This window comes from Manihot esculenta, chromosome 6 (assembly GCF_001659605.2).
Source record: "Manihot esculenta cultivar AM560-2 chromosome 6, M.esculenta_v8, whole genome shotgun sequence".
Taxonomy (NCBI): Eukaryota; Viridiplantae; Streptophyta; class Magnoliopsida; order Malpighiales; family Euphorbiaceae; genus Manihot; species Manihot esculenta.
Genome location: NC_035166.2, coordinates 10,859,401 through 10,887,039, shown reverse-complemented (window position 1 = coordinate 10,887,039; position 27,639 = coordinate 10,859,401). Strand labels below are relative to the sequence as shown.

Sequence of the window (27,639 nt, the reverse complement as noted above, 5' to 3'; positions counted from 1 at the left end):
CAGGGCAGTGATTTGCCCAATTCACTAGTAGAAACTGACCCGATCGCTGGTCAAACTGAGTTGTCCAGCAGTGATCTGCCCAAACCACCAGAGAAGGCAGAAAGTGATTTGCCCAAATCACCAGAGAAGGCAGAATCCAGTCAAAGGCAGAAACAGCAACCAGCAGAGAAATTCAAGGTACCTCCTCCCTTCCCAAAGAGATTTGCAAGGTCCCAAAAGGAGAAAGAAGAAAAAGAGATACTTGAGACACTCCGCAAAGTGGAAATCAACATTCCCCTACTTGATGCTGTGAAGCAAATTCCAAGGTATGCCAAGTTTCTCAAAGATCTATGCACCAACCGAAGGAAACTTGCTGAACGTGAAAAGGTAAGTGTGGGGGAGTGTGTTTCAGCCGTTATCCAAAGGAAACTTCCAACCAAATGCAAGGATAGAGGAATGTTTGCCATTTCATGCAAAATAGGCAACATAGGAATAAAGAAGGCCATGTGTGACCTTGGAGCTTCAATAAATGTCATGCCTCTTTCTATTTTTAACTTGTTGAATGCAGGTACACTCTAGGGCACCAGCATTATGATCCAATTGGCTGATCGATCTATTGTCTACCCCAAGGGAGTGCTAGAAGATGTGTTGGTGCAAGTGACCAATTAGTCTTTCCAGCAGATTTTTATGTTATTGACATGGAGGAAGACAAGAGCAACACCACCTCTGATATCCTACTTGGAAGACCATTCTTAAGTACAGAAAGAACTAAAATTGATGTGCATGATGGCACATTGACTATGGAGTTTGAAAGGGAAGTTATCAAATTTAATGTTTATGATGCCATGAAATTCCCCAATGATGTTTCTCCTGTTTATGGCCTTGATGTTATTGATGATTTAAGTCAAGAAATTTTTTATTTTGATCAAGAAAATTTACTTTATAATGGTCTTTGCAGGAAAGGAGAAGTGGACAGCAACATCACTGAAGCAGAAAAAACAGCAGACTGCTGTAACTTGCTGGATGTGGGTGATTTGCCCAGTGATTTGCCCAGATCACCAGATAATCTGCTCAAATCACAGACCAAATCACTGGAGCAGACAGACTTGACAGACAGTGATTTGCCCAAATCACAGCCCAAATCAGACAGCAAACAGCAGAAATCAGCACAAACAGCAACTGCACCAGAACTGAAACCATTGCCCAGCCACCTCAAATATGCCTACTTGGGAGCTGGAAATTCACTTCCAGCAATTATTTCTAACCAGCTCAGCCAAGAAGAAGAGGAAAAGCTCCTTGATCTATTAAGGAAGCACAAGAAAGCAATTGGGTGGACCTTGGAGGACATAAAAGGCACCTCAAGACCATTCGGTGGAGGCTCAAGACAGGATGCAGCACATGAAAAGCATGTTGCAGCTGCTGGTTCAACATTTTCTGCCCACAGACCAGCCACGACAGTGATTTGACCAGTGATTTGCCCAAATCACCTGCTCAAATCACCCACATCCCAGGCTGTCCCTTTCCTTCTCCTTATTAATTTTTTTCATATTTATGTTTAAACATTGAGGACAATGTTTGGGATAGGTGTGGGGGTATTTGCTGTTAGGTTTAGGTTATATTTTTTCCGTTTACATTATCTTTTTGCTTTCTTTTTATTTCTTTTTGCATCTTTTTGCCCCATAAACACACACCAAAATTTTTTCACACATTTTTTTCACTTTTTGCACACACACACACAGAATTTTGACTTAGCTTTTGCTCTACTCAGCATAGATAACAAGGTTAAAAGAGCTTCCTATCTCATGACCCCATTGATTTTCCACCCCTTTAAGCCTAAATTGAATCAATTATAGTGTGCTACCTTCACTTTGGAAGTTCTTTTCTTAAATTGAATCTCTAAATTTGCATTGGTCAAGGGAAATAAAAATATAAATACATGCAAATAAAAAGTTAGTGTAACTCCCTATGAGGTGATTTGCCCAAACTGTCATGAAAAAAAAAAGAAAAAGAAAAACCAGCACAAAGCACAAATCATAAAACCTGTTCCTATGGCCAAATAAGCTATGAACAGAGCTAGTAGCCACTTGAAGAAGTGACTAACTGAGTAACCGGGGGTGGGTATCACCAATATGCACCTTCGCATAAAAAGGTTAGTGACTTTTTCAGGCAAGAATAAAAAAAAGTGCTGCTGAATAAAATAAAATAAAATGCTCAAAGAAGGGCAAGTCTCTCTTAGAGGTTGCATTGAGCTTATACAAAGAGAATAAGCATGAATGAATTAAAAACCTTTCCTTTGACCATGAAGGTAAGGGGAAACAAGGAAAAGAGAAGAACAACCTTGGTGCATGTATTCTATACTGTGATACTTCAATTTAGGAGTCTAGGGGGGGCTGATTAAGTGGTACTTAGGCTCAAAAGAAAAAGGAGCTTGATTGACTAAGTTATTTGTTGCTTGAGGACAAGCAAAAAGCTAGGTGTGGGGGTATTTGATCAAGCATAATTTAGCCACATTTTTATCATAATTATTATTGTTTATTTACACATTTTTTAGTTTAATTTATGGTTTTTATCTTGTTTTTACAGAAAAGGAAGAAATTGGAAAATTGAAGAAAAAGTGCAGAAAATTGACAAAAAAGTGATTGGGTCAGTGATTTGCCCAAAACACTCAAATCACCGGGCAAATCACTTTGACAGCAGAAACCTGGAGGCAACAGGCAGAAGTGATATGGGCAATGATTTGCCTAAGACACTCGAAGACACTGGCCAAATCACTCACAGAAGACAGAGAGCAGAAAACTGGACTGAATCACAGAAAAGTGATTGGGTCAGTGATTTGCCCAATCACTTGAAGAAACTGGTCAAATCACCGGGCAAATCACTTTGACAGCAGAAACTGACAGTAGAGCGGGAAATTGGGCAGAAAACAGAAATCCGAATTTTCAGATGTCCAAATCCAACCCAATCACTACCAACATAAAACCAAGAGCCACGAAAGAGCTTCTCATCCAAGGAATTCCAATTGCAACTAAATTCAACATCAAAAGAGGAGTCAAACACCAAATCAAAAAGGGATTTCAAAACCCTAGATAGATAGAATTCTTCAGCTATAAAAGGAGAGCCTCCAAACCAGCAAAGGCATCTTCTGATCAGCTATTGAGCCTCCTCTTCATCTCGCCAGAAACTCTACAGCTCTTCCCTTTTCTTTTCTTTTCATCTTTTGTGTATTTAGTCCACCATGTGTGGCTAATTTCCATCCTTTTCTAGTTGAAGTTGGTGAATTTCAGATTTTGTGATGAATTGGGAGATTTAAATCTCCATTGTTAAACTTCTATTTATCATCAATATTTATGCAATTTGAGCTTTCCATAATTATTACTTTGCTTTTAGAATCAATAAGGGCCCATTGCTTTTAAATTGCTTAAGTAATATTGTTTGAATGATTTAGGTCCGTAATTGCTTAGGTTGTTCAAATACACATTTAATCAAATTGCATAATCTAAACTTGACCACGCGGTTGGCAAGGATAGAATTGGGTTTCTCTAAGTCTTAATGCAGTCAACAGTTGTTCGATGCCAAAGGCCCCAAGGACGTTCCTTGGCAACTTGTTAACTAGTGTTTGATTAGCGAACGTTTCCTAATCAAACTAGAACTAAGGAGGAATTTGGATTGTGAGAAGCGTCTTCCACATCCTAAACTAATTTATTGAGATAAATAGGAGTATTAAAGAATCAATGATCAATTCTAAACAATCTGAAATAGATCCATACTTCAACTAGAAGCTTTTCTCTTATTGATTTACTCATCTTTAAATTATTGCTTTCTTTTGCTATTTAGTGTTAATCCATCAACTCAAAACCCCATCTTTTAATTACTTGTTATTTACTTGACCTAGTCATTATTAGGAAAATCATTGGTGTCAATTCCCTGTGGTTCGACCCTATTGCCACTATCTACAAGTTTATTGTTGATTGTTTAATAGGTTTATTTTTGACGGCTTCGACAACCGCCTATCAATAACAAGGTTAAAAAATCTTCCTATCTCATGACCCCATTGATTTTCCACCCCTTTAAGCCTAAATTGAATCAATTACAGTGTGCTACCTTCACTTTGGAAGTTCTTTTCTTGACTTGAATCCTTAAATTTGCTGTGGTCAAGAAAAATAAAAATATAAATACATGCAAATAAAAAGTTAGTGTAAACTCCCTATGAGCTGATTTGCCCAAACTGTTATGAAAAGAAAAGAAAAAGAAAAAACAGCACAAAGCACAAATCATAAACCTGTTCCAATGGTCAAATGAGCTATGAACAGAGCTAGTAGCCACTTGAACAAGTGACTAACTGAGTAACCGGGGGTGGGTATCACCAATATACACCTTCGCATAAAAAGGTTGGTGACTTTTTCAGGCAAGAATAAAGAAAAAGTGCTGCTGGATAAAAAATGTGCTTAACAAGAAGGGCAAGTTACTCTTAGAGGTTTGCATCAAGCTTAAAACAAAAGAATAAGCATGATTGAACCAAAAACCTTTCTCTTGGCCATGGTAGGTGAAAGGAAACAAGGAAAAAGGAGAACAATCTCAGACCTGAAGTACTCTATACTGTGATACTTCAATTTGGGAGTCTAGGGGGGTTGATTAAGTGGTACTTAGGCTCAAAAGAAAAAGGAGCTTGATTGACTAAGTTGTTTGTTGCTTGAGGACAAGCAAAAAGCTAGGTGTGGGGGTATTTGATCAAACATAATTTAGCCACATTTTTATTATATTTATCACTGTTTAATTACACATTTTTCTAGCTTAATTTATGTTTTTGTTATGTTTTTGTAGAAAAGGAAGAAAATTGAAAGTTTGAGAAAAAGTGCAGAAAAAGCTGGAAAAGTGATTGGGTCAAAGTGATTTGGCCAAATTACCCGCAGAAATCAGAAGCAAAAAGGTAAGGCAAAAATCTGGAGGCAACACACAGAAATGATTTGGGCAAGTGATCTGCCCAAATCACCCGCCCAAATCACATTGACACAGAGAGACAGCAGAAGCGGGAAAAGTGCAGAAAACTGAAATTCAAAAGTGGAGAAGTCCAAATCCATTTTAAATACTGCAAGATCAGTCCCAAGAGCCACGAGAAAGTCTTTCACTTAAAGAATTCCATTCACAATTAAATACAAAAGAGGAATCAAAGACTACAAAGAAGACTAAGTCACGATTGGGATTTCCAAACCCTAATTGGATAAGGATTCTCCAGCTATAAAAGGGGACAGCATCTAAACCAGCAGGGGCATCTCAGCAACCTCAGAAATTCTGCAGAAACTCGGCAGAAGCACAACAGCCTCTTCTCCTATTTTTCTTCTTCTCTTTTTGTGTATTTTGTCCACCATGAGTGGCTAAACACTTTTCCTTTCTAGTTGAAGTTGGAAATTTCAGATTTGTGATGAATTGGGAGATTTAATACTCCATTATTAAACTCTTGTTTATTTTCAATATTTATGCAACTTGATCTTTTTATAATTATTGCTTTGCTTTTAAAATCAATTAAGGCCTATTGCTTTTAATTGCTTGAGTAATATATTGTTTGAATAATTTAGGTCCGTAATTGCTTAGGTTATTTAATCACAAGTATAATCAGTTGCATAATCTAAACTTGACCACGCGGTTGGCAAGGTTAGAGTTGGGTTTCTCTAAGTCCTAATGCAGTTAACAGTTGTTCGATGCTAAAAGCCCCAAGGACGTTCCTTGGCAACTTGTTAGCTAGAGTTCGATTAGCGAACGTTTCCTAATCAAACTAAAACTAAGGAGGAATTTGGATTGTGAGAAGCGTCTTCCACGTCCTAAACTAACTTATTGAAATAAATAAGAGTATCAAAAAGTCAATAATCAATTCTAAACAAACTGAAATTCATCCATGCTTCAACTAGAATCCTTTTCCCATTGAAATTCTTATCTTTTAAATTATTGCTTTATCTTGCTACTTAGTTTTAATTCATTATCATCAAGTCAAACCCTCTCTTTTATTTACTTTTGTTATTTGTCCAAGTCATTAATAGGAAAATTCGTAGTGTCAAATCTCTGTGGTTCGACCCTATTACCACTGTTTACAAGTTAATTGTTGATTGTTTAATAGGTTTATTTTTGACGGCTTCAACAACCGCTGTCACTCATGCATCACGAATGCCATGTACATATAATTACGTTATTTTTCATTAGAATTCACAAATATAATGCATTGCATAATTATTTGTTGTTGTAGATGGATGTTGGATGACCCACTGGATCTCGAGCATGTTATATTATATATAACGAATATGAAAGTCCAAGTCGAAGCCCATTCTACGCCCTAGCACTATCTAAGAGAAAGACCATGGTGCCCATTCTGCGCCTCTAGCACTATGCATATGTTATGTTATGTTTAAGAAGAAGTCCTGTGGAGCATCCATTGTGAGCTGAACATTGTTGGAATTATGGAGGGTTACTGGTGATAAGTATATCTTGATGTGAATTATTTGTATTATGACGCATTCATACGATCATATATTTTATTAAACTATTTTATGTTATATTTCTGCTCACTAGGCTCTAATAACTTATCCCTTTTCCCTAACTCTAGGTTTACAGGATCAAAGTTAGTTCAGGAGGTCAACAATATTCCTTGGTATAGTTCTAATGTAATAGTATAGTTTTGGACATGTAACGTATTGTGGTTTAGAATTTTACTTTGCCCGAGTTTTCTTTTATAACCCCTTGTTTATGATCTTAGTATGTAAAAGTTTTAAGTTTAAGCTATGTTTGAACCATATCGAGACTTGTAATGATGATCATAATTATGTTTGTATGCACATGTCGAGTTTTGGTTCATAAGATGGAAATATTTTTGTATGTTTTAATATCATAGTTGAGATTATATCAGATGTAACAGTATATATAGTAGGCTTGCTATGGGTTTTGATGACCTTAAGTCAATCTATATTCTAGTGCCGGTAGAGGTTCAGTTTCCGGGTCGTTACTGATATGAGTAAGGAAATAATATCATGCTATCACATGTTGATTCTAGGTTCCGCATCAGTTACACCTTGAATATTGTCTTCTAATTCATAATCTAAAAATATTGTCTAATGAAAAAAAAATCTAATATTTATTGACATTATGGAGATCGTATAATAATAACTACTAAAGGTTAAGTGATAATGGCTAAGTTTACCTGGAGATGAGCAAGACTTGGCTGTTTAAGCAATGAGTTTGTGAGGGATTATGATTTTGTTTTACTGCTAAGTATCCTTACACCACATCAAAGGAGACAATGGATGAGTCATAAATATGTTATCACCGAGAGCTAATAAAAATGAATCAATGGGTCTTACCTAAAAAGTTAAAATCGAGTTATATCAAATATAATTTTAGTTTAGTTTTCTTATAAAACTCTTTAAATTTCTGTTAGACATGATTCATTTTACAAGAAAATCATTTAAATGAATTCTTGTAGAGTTATGTAAGAATTTATTTTTTTAAATGAAAAATTTTTTAAGTTAAAAAAATTAAATTATTTTATTATAAATAAGATAATTGTTAAAAAATTAAATTAAATTAAATTTCTAAAAAATAAATGAAATTAAATTTTTGTGAAATCTTTAATTTCATACGAAGAGTAAAAAGAAAATAATAAATATAAAAAAATTTGATAGGATTCAATTGCTATAATATTTTTTTTATTTTGATATGTTACGGTACAATTTTTTTAGTTCAATCAAATAAAATTAATTCGTTAATACAATTTCAATTTAATATTCTTATGAAAAACTTTATAATTTTAATATTTAAAAATTATATATTAATTTTATTTAAAATAAAGAATAAAAAATATTTTTCAATTCTCACTATAAAAATGAAAACATTTTAAAAGAAATAAATGGGAGACTTAAATTTAAAATTTCGTTCACTCTCTATATATTAAAAATATAAGAAAACTAATCAAGATTGACTTAGAAATTCATATTGACATCACAAAATTCAGAAATTTAAATCACAAAAATTTCAACTAAATTAAAGAAAAAATCTGTAATAATTTTATGAATTCCTTCTTCAAACCTAAAAAATTCACAAATTGAAGACCAATCGCAACTTATCTCTTAATTTTGCAAAATTCGAGCAAAGTCCTAACCTTACGCGCAATACATAACTTCATTTTTCCAAAACTAGAACAAAGAAATTCCTGCAATTCCAGAAAATTTTCAAGTTGAAGAACAAATTTATAAAAGTTTCAGAAATTTCCTTCTTCAAAATCCAGAAATTCACTAATCTCAATAATAATCCATCTCTCAATTTCAGAAATTCAAGGCAAGGTCTAGTTAATAAAACATGTCAAGTTGTTGCAAAGAGAATGCATCGACAATTCACACACATTAAGCTCAAAAATAGGGCTGAAATGTAATTAAAACTATGGCAATTTTAATAAAATTTTTGATCCTATATAAATCTTACTTACACACTCCACAACCAATGTGAGATCTTGAAAAATCAGCTCATGAGACACGCCCTAAAAAAAATCTCACTATAAAATTCATGCCATATTATATACATCAATTGTAGAGAGTGTAAGTTTATATAGAATTACGAACATAGGCAAGAAGAATGGACTTGAGTGTAGTTTTCTTGCATCATTTCTTCTTTAACAATCATTTGAGAGTAGGATTTCGATCGCTGATTTCGATTGCTAATTACGCTTAGTTTTTTTTTTAATTAATAATAAATAATTGTTAATCTTTTAGAATACTAAATTAATATTTTTATTAATAGAATTTATAAAAGATATTATTTTATTTTAAAAAAATACATGACAATGAAAAAGTAAAAAAATAATTATAAAATTTCATAGGTAAATTGTAATACACGGTTAAATTTCGGTATCAGAATTTTAACTTTTCGATAAAATTTTTGTTGGAATCTAGAATTGTGGAACCGAAAAATTTAGAAAAATAAAATGGATATTTATAAAATAAATTTTAAGTATTTTAAAAATGAATTTTAAGTATTTTAAAAATGTAAAGAGTTTTAAGATTCGGCCGTCGAAGGTGTGATTTCCAGCCCACCTATAAATAGTCATTAGCCGGAAAGAGAAAGAATTTCTCTTCATTTCAAGTAAAGGCCAGTACGACCAAAATTCTTGAAACTTTGAATTTTGCTTCTTCAATCTTCTCCAAAAATTTCACAAATCTTCATTTTTGTCTTAAAAATTTAAGGTTTTGAGTTCAAAAAATTTCAAACTCAAGAATTTCTTTCAAAAACCTCCTTCCTCTCTATTTTTAGAGAAGAACATGTTCTAGGTAGGCTCTAATTTCGGTCCATTCATGACTGCCTTGCATGTGAGTCTTGTATTTTGTTTTAAGTTTGAAGTTTTGTTTTATGGGTTGTTTTTAGAAAAAATCTGTATCTCTTTGATTTGATGAAGGGATATTGAAGTTTAGGTTAATTTTAAGTAGTCCTTTGTGTTTTGAGTGGTAAATATATGGTTTTAAGTTGTTGCATGTGAGTTTGATTGCATTTGGAGGGTTGTTGACAAAGGCAGAATCAGGTTCTGTATTGCAGAAGAACCTAAGTTTGGCCACCGAACTTGCTTGTGAAGGTTTTCCTTTAGGCTGCCAAACCTGTTGCCAAAAGTTCCTTGCCCAGTCGTTTTCAACCCATTTTCTACATTATTTCTTATATGCTTTCAAGGGTTTGTTGGGATAGTTTTAAGAGTTGTAAAAGTCATGTTGGTCCCTCACTTAAGTCCATTTATGTAGGATCAGACTTGGAAGACCGTAGAGGCCAATAGTCGAATAACTGCTTCAGAGCTAAGCTTCATCAGCCAGAGGTGAGTAGAACTAAATTAAATTGTTATTTTAAAGAAAAATCAAACATTTTAAGCATACACATGCATCACAAATGCCATGTGTATATGATTAGATTGTTTTGCATTAGAATTCACATATATGATGCATTGCATAATTAATTGTTGCTGTGGATGGATGTTGGATGATCTACTAGCTCTCGAGATTGTTATGACGGATACGGAACTTCAGGTTGAGACCAATTCTATGCCCTTGGCACTATGTAAGTGAAAGACCATGGTGCCCATTCTACGCCCCTGGCACTATAGATATGTTATGTTATGTTAAAGAGAAAGTACTAAGGAGTACCTATTGTGGGTCAGACACCATTGGAATCATATCGGGTTATTGGTGATAAGTCTATCTTAATGTGAATTATTTACTTTATGACGCATTTATATGATCATATGCTTTATTAAATTGTTTTATGATTATGTTTCTACTCACTATACTCTAGTAGCTTATCCCTTTCCCCTAACACCAAGTTTGCAGGACCAGAGTTAGCTCAGGAGGTCAACAATGTTTTATTGTATAGTTTTGATGTAATAATATAGTTGTGGATATGTAATATATTGTGATTTAGAATTGTGCTTTGTCCAAATTTTCTTTTATGATCTCTTGTTTATGATCTTATTGTATAAACGTTTTAAGTTTAAGATGTATTTGAACCAAACTGAGGCATGTAATGATGACCATACTATAACATTTGATGAGGCTCTTGTATGAGTTTATGTTTTCAATTATGTTTGTATGCATATGTCATGTTTTGATTCATAAGATGGAAATATTTTTGTATGTTTTTAAGATCATGGTTGGGATTACATTAGATGTAATAGGATGTATAGTAGACTTGCTAATAGGTTTTGGCGACCTTAAGTCGATTTGAACTCTAGCACCGCTAGTGGTTTGATTTTCGAGTCGTTACAGACTGGTATTAGAACTCTAGTTTTATATAATCTAACCTAGAGTGTTGGGCTCATAGTGTTATAGAGAGCAAGTACAATTAGAAAAATTTATGTCCAATAGGGATAGGATGTAGAGTCCTGTCTTGATGTATATATGCTGATGTATAATGCCATGACTATATACATGTGCATTTATGATATGATATGTATGTTGTGGGTTCATGTCCATATAAACCATATGATGCTAATGTTTATGTGTTTAATATTTTTTTTTAGAAGACAGGATGTATGGCTCACGTCGATCTATATGATTGACTAAAGTTCTACTTGAAAATGAGGGTATAGATATATTTCTCTCTGCTGCTCCATCAAGAGCACGAATAAGTAGAAGTAATAGAGAAGATGCGTCAAGGGACCCTAGAAGGTCTTTTGATGTTAACAGAAAAAGAATATATCCAGGTAAAATGTTTGTAAATGTCAAGGAATCAGTGAGTGATGATCAAAGCAGAGATGGAAGTTTAGGTATAAGATTTGAAAGAGAAGGCGTTTGAGAGTCTGAAGGAGGAACAAGAGATGTCCAGGTCTCAGGATCCGCCTATCTACCTCAATACCAACTTTACACATAGGAACCTAGATATCCGATTGAAGGTTTATCGGATTACTCTAGCTACCACCTGTACCCCTCATACATGCCTTAGCCTCTCTACTACCAACCATATTCACTATGCCTATGTTTTCATCTCCACCCTATTACCAAAATCCGGTAAACCCTAACTTAGGGAGTGTTACATCATCACCTCCTCCCCTAACAGAACTAATGATTCTTAAAAACCAACCACCTAAACTTAATCCATCAACAGGAAGCAAGATCAAGATGATGAATTATGGTGATCTTAAGTTGATCAGATGTAACAGGATATATAATAAACTTGCTACGGATTCCAGCGACCTGAAGTCGATCTGAAACCTAGCACCAATGACAGTATGATTTTCAAATTGTTACATAAAGAATCGCTAATTTAATTTAATGGTTAATATTTTTTATGATCGATAAATAGTCTATACGTTTTTTTAATAATTTTTTTAATAGTTTAATTGATAAATTTCTTTTTTCTTTTTACTTTTCTTATAGATATTGTTAAGCATTAACATTCAAATTATTAAATTAATATTTTATTAATAAAGATTTAGAAAATATGTTACTGTATTTTTAAAAAAAAATAAATTTTTAACATAAAATTGTTCCTTTATTTAGTTAAAATGTTGAATTTTGGTTTATTTAATATTTGATGAAAAATTAAAAAGCCTATTTGGACTTTTTTTCGTACCATTTTTTAATAAAATAAATGATTTCTCTATCAATTTATTTGGAATGTTAAAAATAAGGGAAAAATGTAAAATGGTATTTTAATAATATTTTTAATATATATAAAATGATTTTTAAACGGAAAAAAAAAATCATTTTAAAGACTTTAAAATTCTTATTTATTGGAAGAGGAATGTTATTTTTACTAAATATTTTTTAATTTATTTGTTAAATTATAAAAATATATTTTAAATATTTTAATTTAACGGTTTGAATCAAATTCAATACAATTAATAAATCAAATATTCACTAAGCTAATACATATAACAACTACTTAATTTATAATATTAACTTTAAAAATAAGTAGTGCTACGAGATATTTATTTGATGAATGTTATATAATGGTTTGATAAAATAAATAATTTTTTATTAATTTATAACTTTAATTTTAATTAATTTTAAATAATTGCGTGTTTTATTTGTCTTATACGAAGAATAACTACAGAATTCTAGCATGCTTCACTTATAATATTAGAAAAAAGAAAAAAAGAAAAAAAAAAAAACAAAGAGCTAATGCCATGCGCAGATTTCTCTAAAACTCTTAGTTAGACAAATAAAGAAGACAAAAAAAAAAATAGAATTTTTTTTAAAATTATTTTTTAGAAATGGAAATTTTAATATAAAATGTGGGGTCCGTAGATGCAAGTTGAAAGGAGCATGTTGGATTCAGTCTTAGGCAGCAAGGAACAGGAGCCACAAATTTGAGAATTGAATTTTGAAGGATCAATTGTCTCCATCTTTGCCTTTAATCAAGAAGTGCTCATGCATTGTTTATCCAATAAAATATACTCACTACTGATTACCGTCCCACCTTTTATTATAGTATCACATGTCACGGTGATGTGAAATATTACGTATGAACATATTATTCCTTTCTCCATCATCAAGCGACTATTTAATTCTTTCCGATATTTGAATATGCTTCTAGATGTGGAGGGTTTGTTCTCCACTAACCCATCAAGTTAGGTGAACCGAATTCTTCTCTGTTAGGCTCGAGCTCTATTCTGTCTGAACTGTCCAAATGTAATCTGAATTACATGTCAGAGAACAGGCTTGCCTATTAAACTCAGATTGAGTTAGGTCTAATTTTCTTATATTGGTTTCCACACCGATTTAGATAGCAGAGGCTAGGGATCATCAAATTTTAAACCAATAATTTTATATCCATAAAATATAAACAGATAAATATATCAACTCATATTTTCAACGTATTTTCTAAAATTAATCAATTTTATTTAATTTTATTAATTTTTTATTAATTAAAATTAATCAAATTAAAATAATTTAAATTTTAAAAATAAAAATTAAATTAAAATTTTAAATTAATTTAATTTAATCAATTTTTTTATTTAAACTGACTACAGCTTTTTCATATTTTAAAGCATTATTAGTAGTGGTTGCATAATTCATATTGACAACACAACACTTATATATACATATATAGCTTTCTTATGCTATAATTAAATTTGAAGAGAATTATTATCAGATTCCTTACTTTTTAAAAGATTTACATAATTCATTCTTTTGAAATCAGATAATTAAAATATTTTTATATTTTATAAAATTAAATTTGTTAAATTTTTTATAAAAAAAGTTTATTCATCGCCTCAAATTTTTTATACTGTTTAATTCCTATAATTTTAATTATATATATTAATTGATCTCTATAATTTTAAATATTTATACTATTTAATTATTTTATTTAATATTAAAATAAATTGATTAACAATTTTTTTAACCGAATGACTAAACAATTTAATTTTAAACTATAAAAATATTTAGCCGAGTGATTTTGAAGTGAGGAGAAATTAATGAAATTCTTATAACTTAAGAGCGTAATAGTAATTCTCGTTTAAAGTTAGTGTTTGATACAATGAAATTAGTCACAGCAGTATTCGATTTAAATTAAAAAATTAATCGAATTGAATTAATTTAAAATTTTAATTTAATTTTTTTTATTTAGGTTTAAACTGATTTTTAATTTTAAAAATTTTAATTATTTCAATTTAATTATGTTTTGATGAGAAAAAATTTGATAAATTGAATCGAAAGTGATAATAGTATATTATTTTTTATAATATAGAAATTAAATTATAATTAAAATTTAAATATTTTAATTAAATTTTAAAATATTAAAAATAAAAAATAAAATATAAAAAATTTATTAAAAATTTAACCGATTAAATTGAATTGAATTAAACTAAATTAAACTAAATTAATTCGATATAATTTTTATTTAAAATCGATTCGATTTTCATAAATATTAAAATATCAATTTTCAATTTATTTGATTCGGAACGGTGAAACAAACGAAATTTTTTTAAGCTTCTTACATTGCATGTATATCCACTTCTTTTCTTGACCACAAAGTAGGAGCAAAAAACAATAATTAGACCTTTGGAGTAATTAATATTAAGAAATCAACATCAATTAACATTTTTTCCGCTACTGCATTTAAAATTTAGACAACAATTTTAATAGCACATTAACTCAACAATATTTAAACAGTAGTTGGATAATAATTTAAAATTATTATTTAAAAAATTTTTTACTAAAATCCGAATTGAACGGAAATGAATAAAAAATCGAACTAAAATTTTAAATTAATTCAATTCGATCGATTTTTTCGATTTAAATAAATACTCCTCATCCTTAATCTTATCCATTAATTTTCTTTTGGTAACTATTGAAAATAACCTTAAATTTAGCCAATTTACATGTCTTAAAGAGCAGTGGCGGAGTCAGGAGCTTCTTTTTGGTAGGGCACCGACTGCGCCGCTGCGGCACCTTCATCCCCCTTAAAGCATTTTTCGATCGCCGGTACGGCACGTGCCCCTTGCCGTATCTTCCTTCATAAGCTCACAAAAATTATCACCTTTCATTGTTGGGAGTAGGAGAAGAATAATTATTGTAAATATTATTGTGAGAAAATAAGATCAATCAATTAATTAATAATGGGTTCTCCCTCTCAAGAGATAAGCTAAGCCAATTGTTGTGGCTATTATATTATTAGAGTTTACGTGTTTCTCACTTCTAGCCTTAATGAAAAAGGAAAAAGAATGGGTGAGATGATAAGAGGGTAGACGTAAAAAGGAGTGTGGTCCAAACATATAATTAAATTAAGAATTGCATGTAAATGGAAATTGATGGATGAAAATTGTGCAAGAGACATGTGGATTTGTGAAAGAAATTACTCTTCTTCTTCACATGGCAGACAGCGACTTTGAGATAGTGAGAGGCCTCTCTTTCACTACTCATTTCTCTAAATCCTGCCTACCATAATAATAATAATAATCTTGTTTCTTCCGGATAAGTTATCATTTTAGCCCCTCACTTCAATCCCCTCACTGAATGATTTTCAACCTTTTATTATTCTTTCATTTTTCATCCTCTCAATTCAATAATAAAAGAGTATTTAAACTTCGTAAAAATTTTAATCAATATTACTTATCTAAAATGATATAGGAAAACGATAAATTAAAAATTAAAAATTTTTATTAAAATTTTTTTAAAAATTAAAATGTGACTTTTTAATAGTTAGAAAAGGGTATTTATAATAAAAAAATTATAATATGTAAAATTATAAAAATATTTTTAAAAATAATTAAAATATAAAATTGATCCTTAAACGATAAAATTTCTATATCGAACTTTATGATAGGTATGCGCTTCTCATCACTTTTTTAAAAATTATGTGTTTCGAATTTTTTTTTGCGAAAAATTATCGTGAATTTCTATCGAACGTCGATAATAAAAGTTAGACCCGATTTAAGTCTATCGTAAATTTTAAAACTAATTGCTTCATATTATTATAGTCTCAATTTAATCATTATATAAATTAAAAATTCTCTTCGTTTTTAATTTCCAACGAATGCATTCAAGTTCTTGATTCAATCAGTATTTTTAATTTATCTCAAATTATCGTAAAAAAAAAAAAGAAAAGTAGAATTAAAAAATATTCTTTTTGTGAAAAAATAAATAAATTTGGAATGCTTTTGATAAATCAGAAGAATTACTGTTATCTTAAAAATGGAGCATATAACGTGGAGTTGATTGATGGTAGAAAAACATACATGTGACATTCCGTTGGACCACTTTTCCTCTTCATAGCGTGAAGCTTGAAGAAGACTGATTTTTTTTTTTTCTGAAAATTACTATTTTATACCTCAATCATGTCAAAATTGACTAATATATTGCCCTATTATAAATTCAATAGTTTTAATTTTTATAAATTTTTCATCGATCATATGAAAAATTATTAAAATATTCTTAAAAATATATTTTTCTTAAAATATGTTTTAACATAATTTTGAATGGTAAATATTTTAATTTTATCACACTAATATAAACCAAGAAAATTATATGAATTTACGTATTTAAAATATAGCGGTTAAAGGCTTAGCCTGGTGGAAAGTGCATCCTGTAGCCTTGAAAGGTCTAAGGTTCGACTCCCCCAATCCCTATTTCAAAAAAAAAATTATTAAATTTTAAAAATAGAGCAATAATAAATGTAATATAGTTCAGAAATAAAAAAATAATTTACCTATTGATTTAAAAAAAAAAATCAATGAGAGATTTTTTAAATTAAAGATGGAAAATTTTATTAAGCTAAGGCAAAAATTGGGGTATGGAGAAAAAAAATATTTTATCTTCTATATGACATATGACATATGAATAGAATAATGAGTTTTTGAGATTAAGGAACGAGGAGAAAATTCTCCCAGTAGAGAAATTAGAGAGAGACATTTCAACACTAACTTTGCTTCAATAGAGTAATTACTAATCCAAGAAATGATTAGTAAATTATATAAACAGTAGCTGTTCAAATTCTTTTTTAAAATTTTAATTGGATTGAAAATATAAAATTTTTTATTATTAATGTTATTATTGAAAAATTTTTGAAATAGGAGGATTTATCAAAACAAAATACTCGGTAAGAAATTTTAACTAATATTATTTGATTAAGACGAAATTCAGAAAGATTAAAATTTAAAAATTTTTTATAAATTTTTAAAAATTTAAAAGTTTCATCAAATAATAAAGAAATGGACTATTATAAGTGAAAAAAAATTAACATAGAAATTTAATAAAAAATCTAAAAAGATAATTAAAATATAAAATTGATTCCTAAATAATGAAACTTTAGTCTCAAATTTTGCCACAAAGGCATATGACTTTTCATTGCATTTCTGAAAGTTATTCACCTCAAAATTTTCTTTTCGAAAAAATATTATGAGTTTTCAATTGACACCGTAAGTAAAAGTTAAGTTTTTTTTATCAGTCATGCGAGTGCAATTCAAATTTTTTTAACCTTACAACAACAAGAACAGGACTATGAATCTCTAGTCTAATTCAAAGTTCGAAGAGGGATAAAACATGCCTAACTAAGGAAGAAATGAATGAGAAAATATCTTCATAGCTATTTTATTTTTAAAAAAAAATCAGAAGAAAAAATAATCACAAACCAGTTTTATGCTCATGACAGATACTATTGAATCGTGGAGAAGCCAACAAATACTCCAAGGGCAAAAGTAAATAAATAAATAAAACATAATTTATTATTTTTTTAACTTATTCATTCTATTAATTAATTAATTAATTAATTAATTGGAAAGAAGGTATAAAATGGGTTCTCAAGAAATTTTATAATAGATATACAATAATTATATTATATTTATTAATTATAGTGAGTTTTATATAAATTTTACTGTAATTAATGATTAATATATAATCCCATCCAATAGAATAATCTATATTTTTATAGAGGGAAATATTAAAATTACTGATTATATCCCTAAGCCGTTGATTTATTTACTATATTTTAAATTTAAAATAGATAATAATTTTATTATTTAAATAATTTTAAATATTGTCTATAATAATTTTAGATATTAAACATCTAAAATTAATGCACATTTAAAATTTTTTATTTCTTAGATTAATTAATTTTATTTGATAATTAGATAGATAATTATTAAAAATTAATTATTTTGACAATATTCAAATTTTAATAAATTAAAAAATAAAAAATTTTGAGATAAAATTATTAAAATAATAAATTTAAATATTAATAAAAATATTAAAATCTTAAAATAATTATTACAATATTAAATTATTATATTTAAAATTTTAAAATTTTTGAGTTTAATTAATTTTATTAAGTAATTAATTGATATTTAAATATATTTTAATAATTATTATCTTAATTTTTTTAACATTCACAACTTTGATATCTTTTAATAAATTAACATTAATGTAATACCCGGCTAGAGTCCGGCACCGGAATTCTTGTCGTCCGGTGGACTCCGGGATGTCGGAATCCTCTAGAGGGTAGGAGATATGAGTTTCTCAAGAAATGTTGTGTGGTTTACTGTGTTACAGGTAAATGGAACCAAGTTTTGAGTTGAAATGAACCAAGGCAGAGGAGCCAAGTTCGGCCGCCGAAGGTAAGTTCGGCCGCCGAAAGTGCCCAATGTTTGGCTTCCGAATTCAGGTTCGGCCCCCGAATGTTGCATGGTTTTGCATGCGATTCGGCAGCCGAAGCTGAGTTGCTTAGCCAACAGTTTTGTATCCCTTAGTCAGCATTTTGGACAGGTGTTATCACCAGATCATGTCCAGAAGTTGGTCACATCTCCCATGATTTATCTGCACGCTTTTAGCTGCTCAGGCTAAGGTTTTCACAGGTGTGGAAAGTTTTGAAGTGAAAACAAACGTAGTTTTGAGTGTTTATGAGTGTGAAGAGAAGGTGATCCATTTTCTTGGTTCAGATCGTTCATCTTCGTGTTTACAGGAGGTACGTGAAGATCTTGAACATGTTTTACTGTTTTACAGAAGTGTTATGCAGGGTTGGGAAGAGATGCATGCTTAGGTGACAAAGGGTGTGTTTGATGGCATGATTATGTGTTCTGTTTGATGTGTTTGTTGGGGTTTTTTAGGTAGTTTTGGACCCCTTTGGACATATACATGAGTATATGTGTGTTGAGAAGTTGAGTTTGCATGTTTTGCGAGATTGAAGGGCATTCAGGAGCTTGTTTGCCTTCGGGGCTGAGTTCTGGATGAACTCAGGTTCGGCAGCCGAAGGTTCATTCGGCCGCCGAACCTCTTGCATGGTGGCTTAGGCTGCCATAGCTTGCCCCCGCGAGTTTTGCATGTTCGGCTCTGTTTGGGGGATTCGGCCGCCGAAGGTGCCGCCGAAGGTTAGAGACTTTCGTCTCTGGAGTGCCTTTTGGCCCCCGAAACTTGCCCCCGAAAGGGTTCGGCCGCCGAAGCTTGAGATTCGGCCGCCGAAGGTGCTTGAGTTTCGTCTCTAGAGAGGACTTTTGGCCGCCGAACCTGCCGCCGAAAGTGTCCTGTCCAGCTTTCTTTTGCATGCTTTGCATGGATAGTTGAGTGAGTTTAAGGGGATTCTTGGGGAGTTTAAGAGAGTTATTCATACGCTTGTTTGGTCCCTCATTTGAGTCCATCTGTATAGGTCTAGACCAGAGGAACCAGAGAGAGCAGCAGTGAGTACTGCTCCAGAGGTTCAGAGCCTGCAGAGTCAGTCAGTCCAGATAGCCAGAGGTGAGTGGAACTAAACTTAACTCTTTTACTTGCACACAATGGAATGTTTTAGCATATCTCATGCATCATGATTATGCCTTAGGTTGAGTGCATTAGTAACCACGAATATGGTGCATTGCATAGTTCTTTGTTGATGTGGGTAAATGCTGCATGATCCAATAGTCTCAGACAGGAAGTCCAGGAGCCTTTGACTACGCCCTGGCAGGTATAGAGAAGTCCAGGAGCCTTTGACTACGCCCTGGCAGGTATATAGTAAAGTCCAGGAGCCTTTGACTACGCCCTGGCAATGGTAAGTACAGAGGTGTTATATACACATATACATATATGACAGGAAGACCAGGTGCTCGATTCTACGCCCTGGCACAGAGTTACTGGGACTATGTGGTGACAGGTTTACTCTTGATGTGGCTTGTCTGTGCTATGGTGCATTCCATGAGATTATATTTTACTGAGATGTTTTACTGTTCTACTCACTGGGCTATAAAGCTCATCCCACTCCCTTAACCCCAGTTTTGCAGGTTCAGTGTACTGTGTACAGGGACAGTCCAGCAGAGTACAGAAAGAGTAAAGAGATTTGTAATAGCTTAGAGTGGACATGTAATATTAAAGAGATGTAATAGTTGTGTGTAAAGTTAACAATGTGCTTGACCTAGTAATGTATGTTTTGTATATGATCTGTATATGTATATATGTTTTCCTGTATGTGGAAACCAGGCTTAACAGGTATGAGTTAACCCATCTAGAGCAAGCTCTAGTCAGGGGTACAGAGTACAGAGTACAGAGATAGTGCATGCACAGGTTAAGCCTTGGTTCAGAAAAGAGTTTTTTATTTTCACAGAAAATGTATGATCATGTATGAGTATTCCAGGTACACAGAGAGTTTAGCAGGCTTGCTACGGGTTCTGGCGGCCTTAAGCCGACCTGAATCCTAGCGCCGGTGACGGTCCATTTTGGGGTCGTTACAATTAAATTAAATAATAAAATCATTATCCATTTCATTCATATATATATATAATTAAAAAATTAAAATGTTTGAGATAAAATTATTAAAGTAATAAATTTAAATATTACATATATATGATAAAAATAATTATCACAATATTAAAATATTATTTAATAATTTCAAATTTAAAAGATAAAAATTATAAAATATAAAAAAATTATCAATAAATTAATAATTTAAAAAATAAGATAGTAAAATGATTATTTCAATTTTAAAAATTATCTTAATTTTAAATATTAGTAATTTCAATATGATCTAAATACTTACAAACTGATTTTATTGGTAATTAATTAATATTTAAATATATCTTAATAATTATTATCTTAAAATTTTCAACTCTATTGTACTTCATACATTCAAAACTTTGAATTTTTTTTTAACAATCTAACATCAAATTAAATTATTATAAAATTATCACCCATAATTATATATGTTTTCATTCATATATAATTAAAAAATTAAAAAAATAAATTAAATCGATTAATAATAATAATATATTATTTTTTATAATATAGATATTAGATTATAAATAAGATTAAAATATTTTAATTAAATTTTAAAATACTTAAAATAAAATGTAAAAAATAAAAAAAATCTATTAAAAAATCTAATTGATGATATGCCGAATTAAATCAAATTGAAATTTTTATTTAAAATTAATACATTTAATTTTTAAAAATATTAAAATTTTAATTTTTAATTTATTTTAATTTGATTTAATTTTAAATTAAACCGAACAAATAGTTGTGCGAGAGGAAAAGACCACAGGCAATATGTTGTCTGATAGTAGGATGCCATTCATTGGCCATTGAAACCCAAACCCATATGGGGAATCAGCAAAAGGAACCTTCTTAGCCCAATCTATTAACATTAGCCCATAATTTGAAGGCTCCATACCTTTCATTGACTGCCCCAATTTTGGATTTATGCGTACATGTTCAAAGCAAATAGCTCAATAGGCTTCGTTCCATAATTTTTACAAATAAATTCTTATAAAATTATTTATATATTTTTTAAAATAAAAATTTATAAATAAAAAAATTATTTTTTTTCATTTCAAATAAAAAATTTAATTGATAAAAATTAAATTAAATTAAATTCTCATAAAATTATTTTTTTCTTACACAGAAAATTTTTTTTCCTAAAGAAATATTTCACAATTTTTTGACACATACATACAAATACTTTAGCCTAAGTTTGAGTTTTTTTTATAGCATATCTTCTTATTTCTATGTGTTTATATTCCGTGTGAGTAGTATTTTATTTAAACTGAAAAAATTAATTAAATTAAATTAATTTAAAAATTCAGTTTAATTTTTTATTCATTTTAATTTGATTTAATTTTTAATTTCGGTTAATTTAGTTGAATTTAATTTGATAAAAAAATAAAAAAATATCAAATTGAATCGATTAGTAATAATAATATACTATTTTTAATAATATAAAGATATTATATTATAATTAAGGTTAAAATATTTTAATTAAATTTTAAAATATTAAAAATAAAGAGTAAAAAATAAAAAATTTATCAAAAATTTAAACCGATTAAATCGAACTGAATCAATCTGAACGGTTCAATTCAATTTAATTTATTATCAAAATCGATTCAATATTACTTTTATAAAATCTAAAATTTTAATTTTTTAATTTATTCGATTTTGTTGAATTTTAAATTAAATCGAACGAATGCTAATCCAATATTACTAAATAGAATTTTAAATAAATATTAGTTAAAATACATAAAAAATAAAATATAATAAATAACTATGAGAATAGTTTGGAATTACATTTTAAATTAATTTTATAATTATCTTAATATTCAATTAACTATTTCAAAATAAAAAAAAAATAAATTTTCATTTACATCACCTGCATCAGTAAAATGGACAGCACAATCAGGAAATTAATTATTATTATTATCATTATTATTATTATATAACTAATAAACACTAAAACTATATTGATGGAAGAAAAATAAGAAAATAAAATTTTACATTATCTCTTATCAATATATATACTGAATACTTTATTTTATTTTATTTTTTAAAATTTCTTTTTCATTTTATTTACTTCATCCACTGGAGTGAACTCAACTCCTTTTCTTTGTTCCCCACAAAAATTTTCATCATCTGCATCATTCTCCGTCAAATTATATGATTCCATAGACTGTTGATAATATCGAACGGCTACGAACATCATAAACACTGCATAATAATGAAATAGAATGTAGAGAATAAATAAAATAAACTAATTATTTTAGTAAATTAAATTAGTTGAAATGACGAGGGTGTCCTCACCTGCCCAAACGCGAGCGACTATAGAAGAGAGGTTCCAGACGAGGGTAAAGATGGCCAAAGCGACGGCTTTCTTGTGCGAACATGACTGCCACGCATCTCGAAACCGTTGGATCCAAAATTTAGCTTCACAAAAATGTTCTTATTTAAATTAAATTTAAAATTAATGGTTAAAAAAAGAAGACATTAATATTACCGTATTCAATCTCGGATTCGATTTCTAATATTATATAAACACAAAATTAGATTCTCTGTAATGCGTGGTGGGTCCAAATTAGAATCCGAGATTAGAGATAAATAACTGAGATCAAGATGGATAATGGACTCATGTGGGACCCAGCACATCTACATCATCATCTACACCTATCATAGGGTTGGTCAACATAACCGTTGCAACTTACACCAGTGACCGCACCTGCCTCTCACTACTACGTCTACGTGTAAATAGTAGGTAAGAGACCTGAGGTGGTGGGCCACCCAATTACATGTTCCATCACTTGATGGGGTCCACGTTTGTTGGCGTTAGATTTAGATCGGTGAGCGAATGTATTTATCAATTACTATGGTCTAACGGTATAATATAATAACTCGATTTTAAAAAAAATTGCAAGAAGACAAAAGAGTGCTAAATTGAAGAATTTACCGTAAGAAGTTAACTGTGAGGAGTAGGAAGAGCAGACTTTTGGCACTGTAAAAGCTCCAAAAAAGCCTGATGCAATGAGAACAACCAGCCATGTTTCAGATCAAAAACTGAAAGAAAAAAAAGGACTTTTTGTTTATTTTACATATTAATTTAATTATAAATTTCATAAAAAATATAAAAATATTATGTGATTCTTTCTTTTAAAATTTATAATTTAATTTATATTAAAATAATATAATAACCTTTTTTTAATGAAAATAAAAATTTTAAAAAATAAAACTCAATACTTCTCGAATACACTTATTATCAGATTAAACCTGCAAGTACATAATGACTGTTTAAAAAAATATTAATATAAAAATTATATAATAAATTGCTATTTATTATAAATTAAACTATAAATTTTAAGATTTTAAGATGAGGATGGATGAAATTATGTAATATATTTTTATATTTTTAAGTTTTTAATTAATAATTATATTTTACATGTAAATATTTTTAAAAATTAAAAATTGAAAATGATCCTTGTTATGATATAATAATACGAAAATATTTTAACACTAATTAAAAAACAAAATTTCCACTGAATTTGAAGCACAAATAGACATGAAACTTATAAGCCAAATCAAAGAAAGGACATACCCAATTTAGCCATCTTCCAGATAGTTATGGAGCTGCCACACCTGGCAAGAACAAACAGCAGCACTGCCAACTGCCATGATCACACTTCATCAAACTTTGTGCACCTTTCCCAAATGTTTTTTTTAAAAAAAATAAATAGAAATAAATAATCAGAGGAAATACCTTCATTGTAGTAGCAGGATCTCCAGAAAAGAGGGCTCTGATTTTCAACAAGCACTCATTCAAATAAGGCAGTACCAATTTTAGCAACCACATTGCCTCTTCTTCACCCAGCACATGCCTTTTATCTTCCATGTATATAACTCCCCTGCACATATAATATTCATAAGAAAAAAAAATTGTAATGTTAAATGTTTCATCATTGATGCAGAGGATTGATTATTACCTGTAAATGAGTGATCTACTCAAGAAAATGGCTGCGAGATAAACAAGACCCAGATAGGAAATTAAAGAAATGCAGCTGTGTAACAAGTGAACACAACAGATTTCAGGTTTTGACAGATGAATAGTAAACAAAAGAAGATTTTTACAAGCTTAGAGTTTGGGATTTCTGACCTTATATTGATATCTTTAGTGTAGGACGAAGAGATTATGATGAATGTACCAATCCCAAACATAAATGCAGATCTTGATATGTCTTTCCACATCACCAAATCCACTGTGGGAAGAAAGCTTTTTCTTTTTTTTTTGGATAACCAAAAGAAAAGAGGGAATTCATTCAACTTGTTCAAAGAAATGAAATCTCACCTAGATTTTGCAGTTTGTCATGAGTTTCTGGGAAACTTTGGGGATATTCATTAGTAACTGGAACTGCAAAAGCACCCAACAAAGGAAATAACTCAAATGAACAAAAAATCCCATCAAAATGATGAGACAAGGAATTCTTACTTGTGGGTTTTGGATGATTTTGGTAAATTGTTGCTCTTCTTAACACAGGAGGTGACTGTTTATTCACTGTTGAAGAAGTGGGTGCTGTTTTGTTGCTAAACTGATAAACCCTTTTATCTTCATTCTCTATTTTTTTAGGCTTAGTGTTCTGTTCTGGTATGTTAATTTCCTTAACATCAAGGTTCTTCTCCTCAATCTCAATCTCCATTTCCTCATCTTCATCAAATGCTTCATCCCCATCAGTGGCCATATCATCATGTTCATCTTGATTATCCACCAAGAGTTGAGGAGCTGATTTGATTGGTGCTCCATTGGCTTCACTGCTACAAATTACCTTTTCTTGGCAAACTCCAAACTCTTTGCAAGATCCTTCAGATCCGGTCTCCACAATTTCAGGTGGACTCTTCTCAATGCTACTAACAGAATCTTCACTTCCTTTAATTGAATCCATTGAATCCCTCTCAATCCCACTATCAACTACCATACCTTTACCAGAAAGAATTGCAGCATTAGCTGAATCTGACTTACATTTCCTCAATTGGGCACCAGATTCAACAGCTTCTTTTACATCAGATCTTGTTTTTCTCATCTGAACTGGGCTCTTCTCATTTCCATCAGCAGAAACACCAATCTCCTTATCAACATCAGATCTCCCTTTCTTGTTCTGAACTGGGCTTTTATCAATTACATCAACTGACACACTCAGTTCTTTAACTCCTTCAGATCTTCCTCTTCTAGCCGGCATTGAGCTTTTCTTGATTCCATCACCAGAAACACTCAACTCTCTACACTGTTCCTCACAATGCTTGAGTGATGGTGGTTCAGTTTTCCCTTTAGCAGTCTGAAATTGGGCATCAGAATTGTCAGACTTCCAAGTCTTTCTCTTGGCTGTAGCGGCCAGTGAAGTACCAGATTGGCCTCTCTTGAGAATCTTTCTTGGAGTATCAGATGTGGCAGTCTCTTGAGATTTTCCGTCGCCATTGGAAACCTTGATACCACCTTTGACTTCATCAAGCTTCATTCTGCTCTCCCAGACAGAGCCTGCAGCCGCACCAGTTCTAGCCCCAGCTCTTCTTCTACTGACATCCATTGTTTACTTTTTAATCTAAGTACTGTGTCAGTCTCTCTCTCTTTCCACTATCTTCCTTTGTGGAAATTGAGTACTACTGGGACATGGTTGTTAATAATAATGGATAACAGTCTTTAAGCTGAAGAAATGACGGTTGGTGATGATGTGAGAGAGAGGGTTTTGTTGGAAGTTTCTCTGTTGTGCATTAAAAATTTCACAAGAAAATCTGGTGGGGATGAGAGGATGGTGAACTTTTGTTTGTTGTTTGAGAGTATTTATTCTCTCAACTTTGTATCAAAGGATCTGGGAAGATCACCGTAAACGAGGCACTTCTCAAAGTCATTAGCTTCACATGTAAGTGAACAGGCTGCCTTAATTTGCAGCCTCTTTCCTTTTGTTACCTTCCTTTGAGAACATCTATCATTTAAAATTTACTCGTCCAAAACAATAAAATTAATTAATAATTTTTTTAAAAAAAAATTATAATACTTTGTTAAATAATTATACTTTTCATTATATTAATATTAATTGATATTTTTAGATAAAAAAAATAGAGTTTTTAATGGGACAAACTTAATTAGATAAGATTATTTTTTTTTTATTCATTTTTTTTGTGTGCCATTAAAGTATAATCGCTTTTCTACTATAGTGTCACTTGTCTCTGTCATTTATGTCTGGACGAGTCAGAACACTCCTCTATATCTGTCACTTACGTATGGACGAGTCAAATAGTATTATTATGGATAATGTAGTAGTGTTATTATGGATGATAAAGTTTTGATAAAGGATCCACTAATTCAAGAAAAACAAAATTAATATGATGGAGGAATAGTGGAAACTTTCTATCCATTGTGTTTATACTCAGTAGTGTGTGGCAAAAGAATGGATTTCATTTTTTTTTTATTTTAATTGAATTATTTTCAATTTTTTTCTTTTATTTAATTATTATCTTTTGATAATGGTTTAGTTTGCAAACTACCTAATCTAGGAGACATTTTTAGTGTTAGGAAACGACTAAGGCCAAATACGTCATCACACTTTAAATTATTTATTTGTACTAATTTTATGATTCATTAAAAATCCAATTTTTAAAAAGGATAGTGATTAAAAAAATAATAAATTTTTGCGTTTTAATATATGTACGGCAGGTTAAAAATTATTTAAATTTATTTATAATGTACCCTTAATTTGACTCGTAAATCTAATAGAAATAATACGTTATTATTTTAATTATTACTTTAAATTAATATTTTAATATAATTCAAAATAATATTTATAAAAAATTCAAAATTTTACTAATTTTAATAATTATATACTATTTAAAAAAAATACAACAAAATGGGTTTTTCGTTTCAATTTTATTTTTGAATTCTATTATAAAAATAATATAAAATTGAATTGACACGCAACTACATAATAACCATTATCATCACTACCGCTGC

At 30.3% G+C, this 27,639-nt stretch overlaps 1 protein-coding gene across 2 annotated transcripts; it reads right to left on the bottom strand.

Moving 5' to 3' along the window:
* Nucleotides 1-22,546: 22,546 nt before the first annotated feature.
* LOC110616787 (reticulon-like protein B21) lies at nt 22,547-26,553 on the bottom strand. Of its 2 annotated transcripts, XM_021759278.2 has the most exons (9): nt 25,129-26,550; nt 24,988-25,050; nt 24,796-24,898; nt 24,626-24,700; nt 24,403-24,547; nt 24,241-24,310; nt 23,599-23,664; nt 22,959-23,081; nt 22,547-22,865 (listed from the first exon to the last, which is right to left on the bottom strand). In XM_021759278.2, exons 1-9 carry the CDS (start codon nt 26,216-26,218, stop codon nt 22,705-22,707), a joined length of 1,896 nt encoding a protein of 631 aa, XP_021614970.1. In that variant the 5' UTR covers nt 26,219-26,550; the 3' UTR covers nt 22,547-22,704. The 2 variants fall into 2 exon arrangements, with proteins under 2 accessions (XP_021614970.1, XP_021614971.1); XM_021759279.2 differs by lacking the exon at nt 22,547-22,865 and having other exon boundaries at nt 23,599-23,705; nt 25,129-26,553.
* Nucleotides 26,554-27,639: the final 1,086 nt, after the last annotated feature.

Bases quoted from the DNA above. Each gene is read 5' to 3' on its own strand.
- LOC110616787 (XM_021759278.2), bottom strand. From the start codon at position 26,218: ATGGATGTCAGTAGAAGAAGAGCTGGGGCTAGAACTGGTGCGGCTGCA. The intron at 24,548-24,625 runs GTAATAATCAAT...TTATATGTGCAG, and splicing joins AGTAGATCACTCATTTACAG to GGGAGTTATATACATGGAAG. The intron at 24,311-24,402 runs GTATTTCCTCTG...TGATCATGGCAG, and splicing joins ATCCTGCTACTACAATGAAG to TTGGCAGTGCTGCTGTTTGT.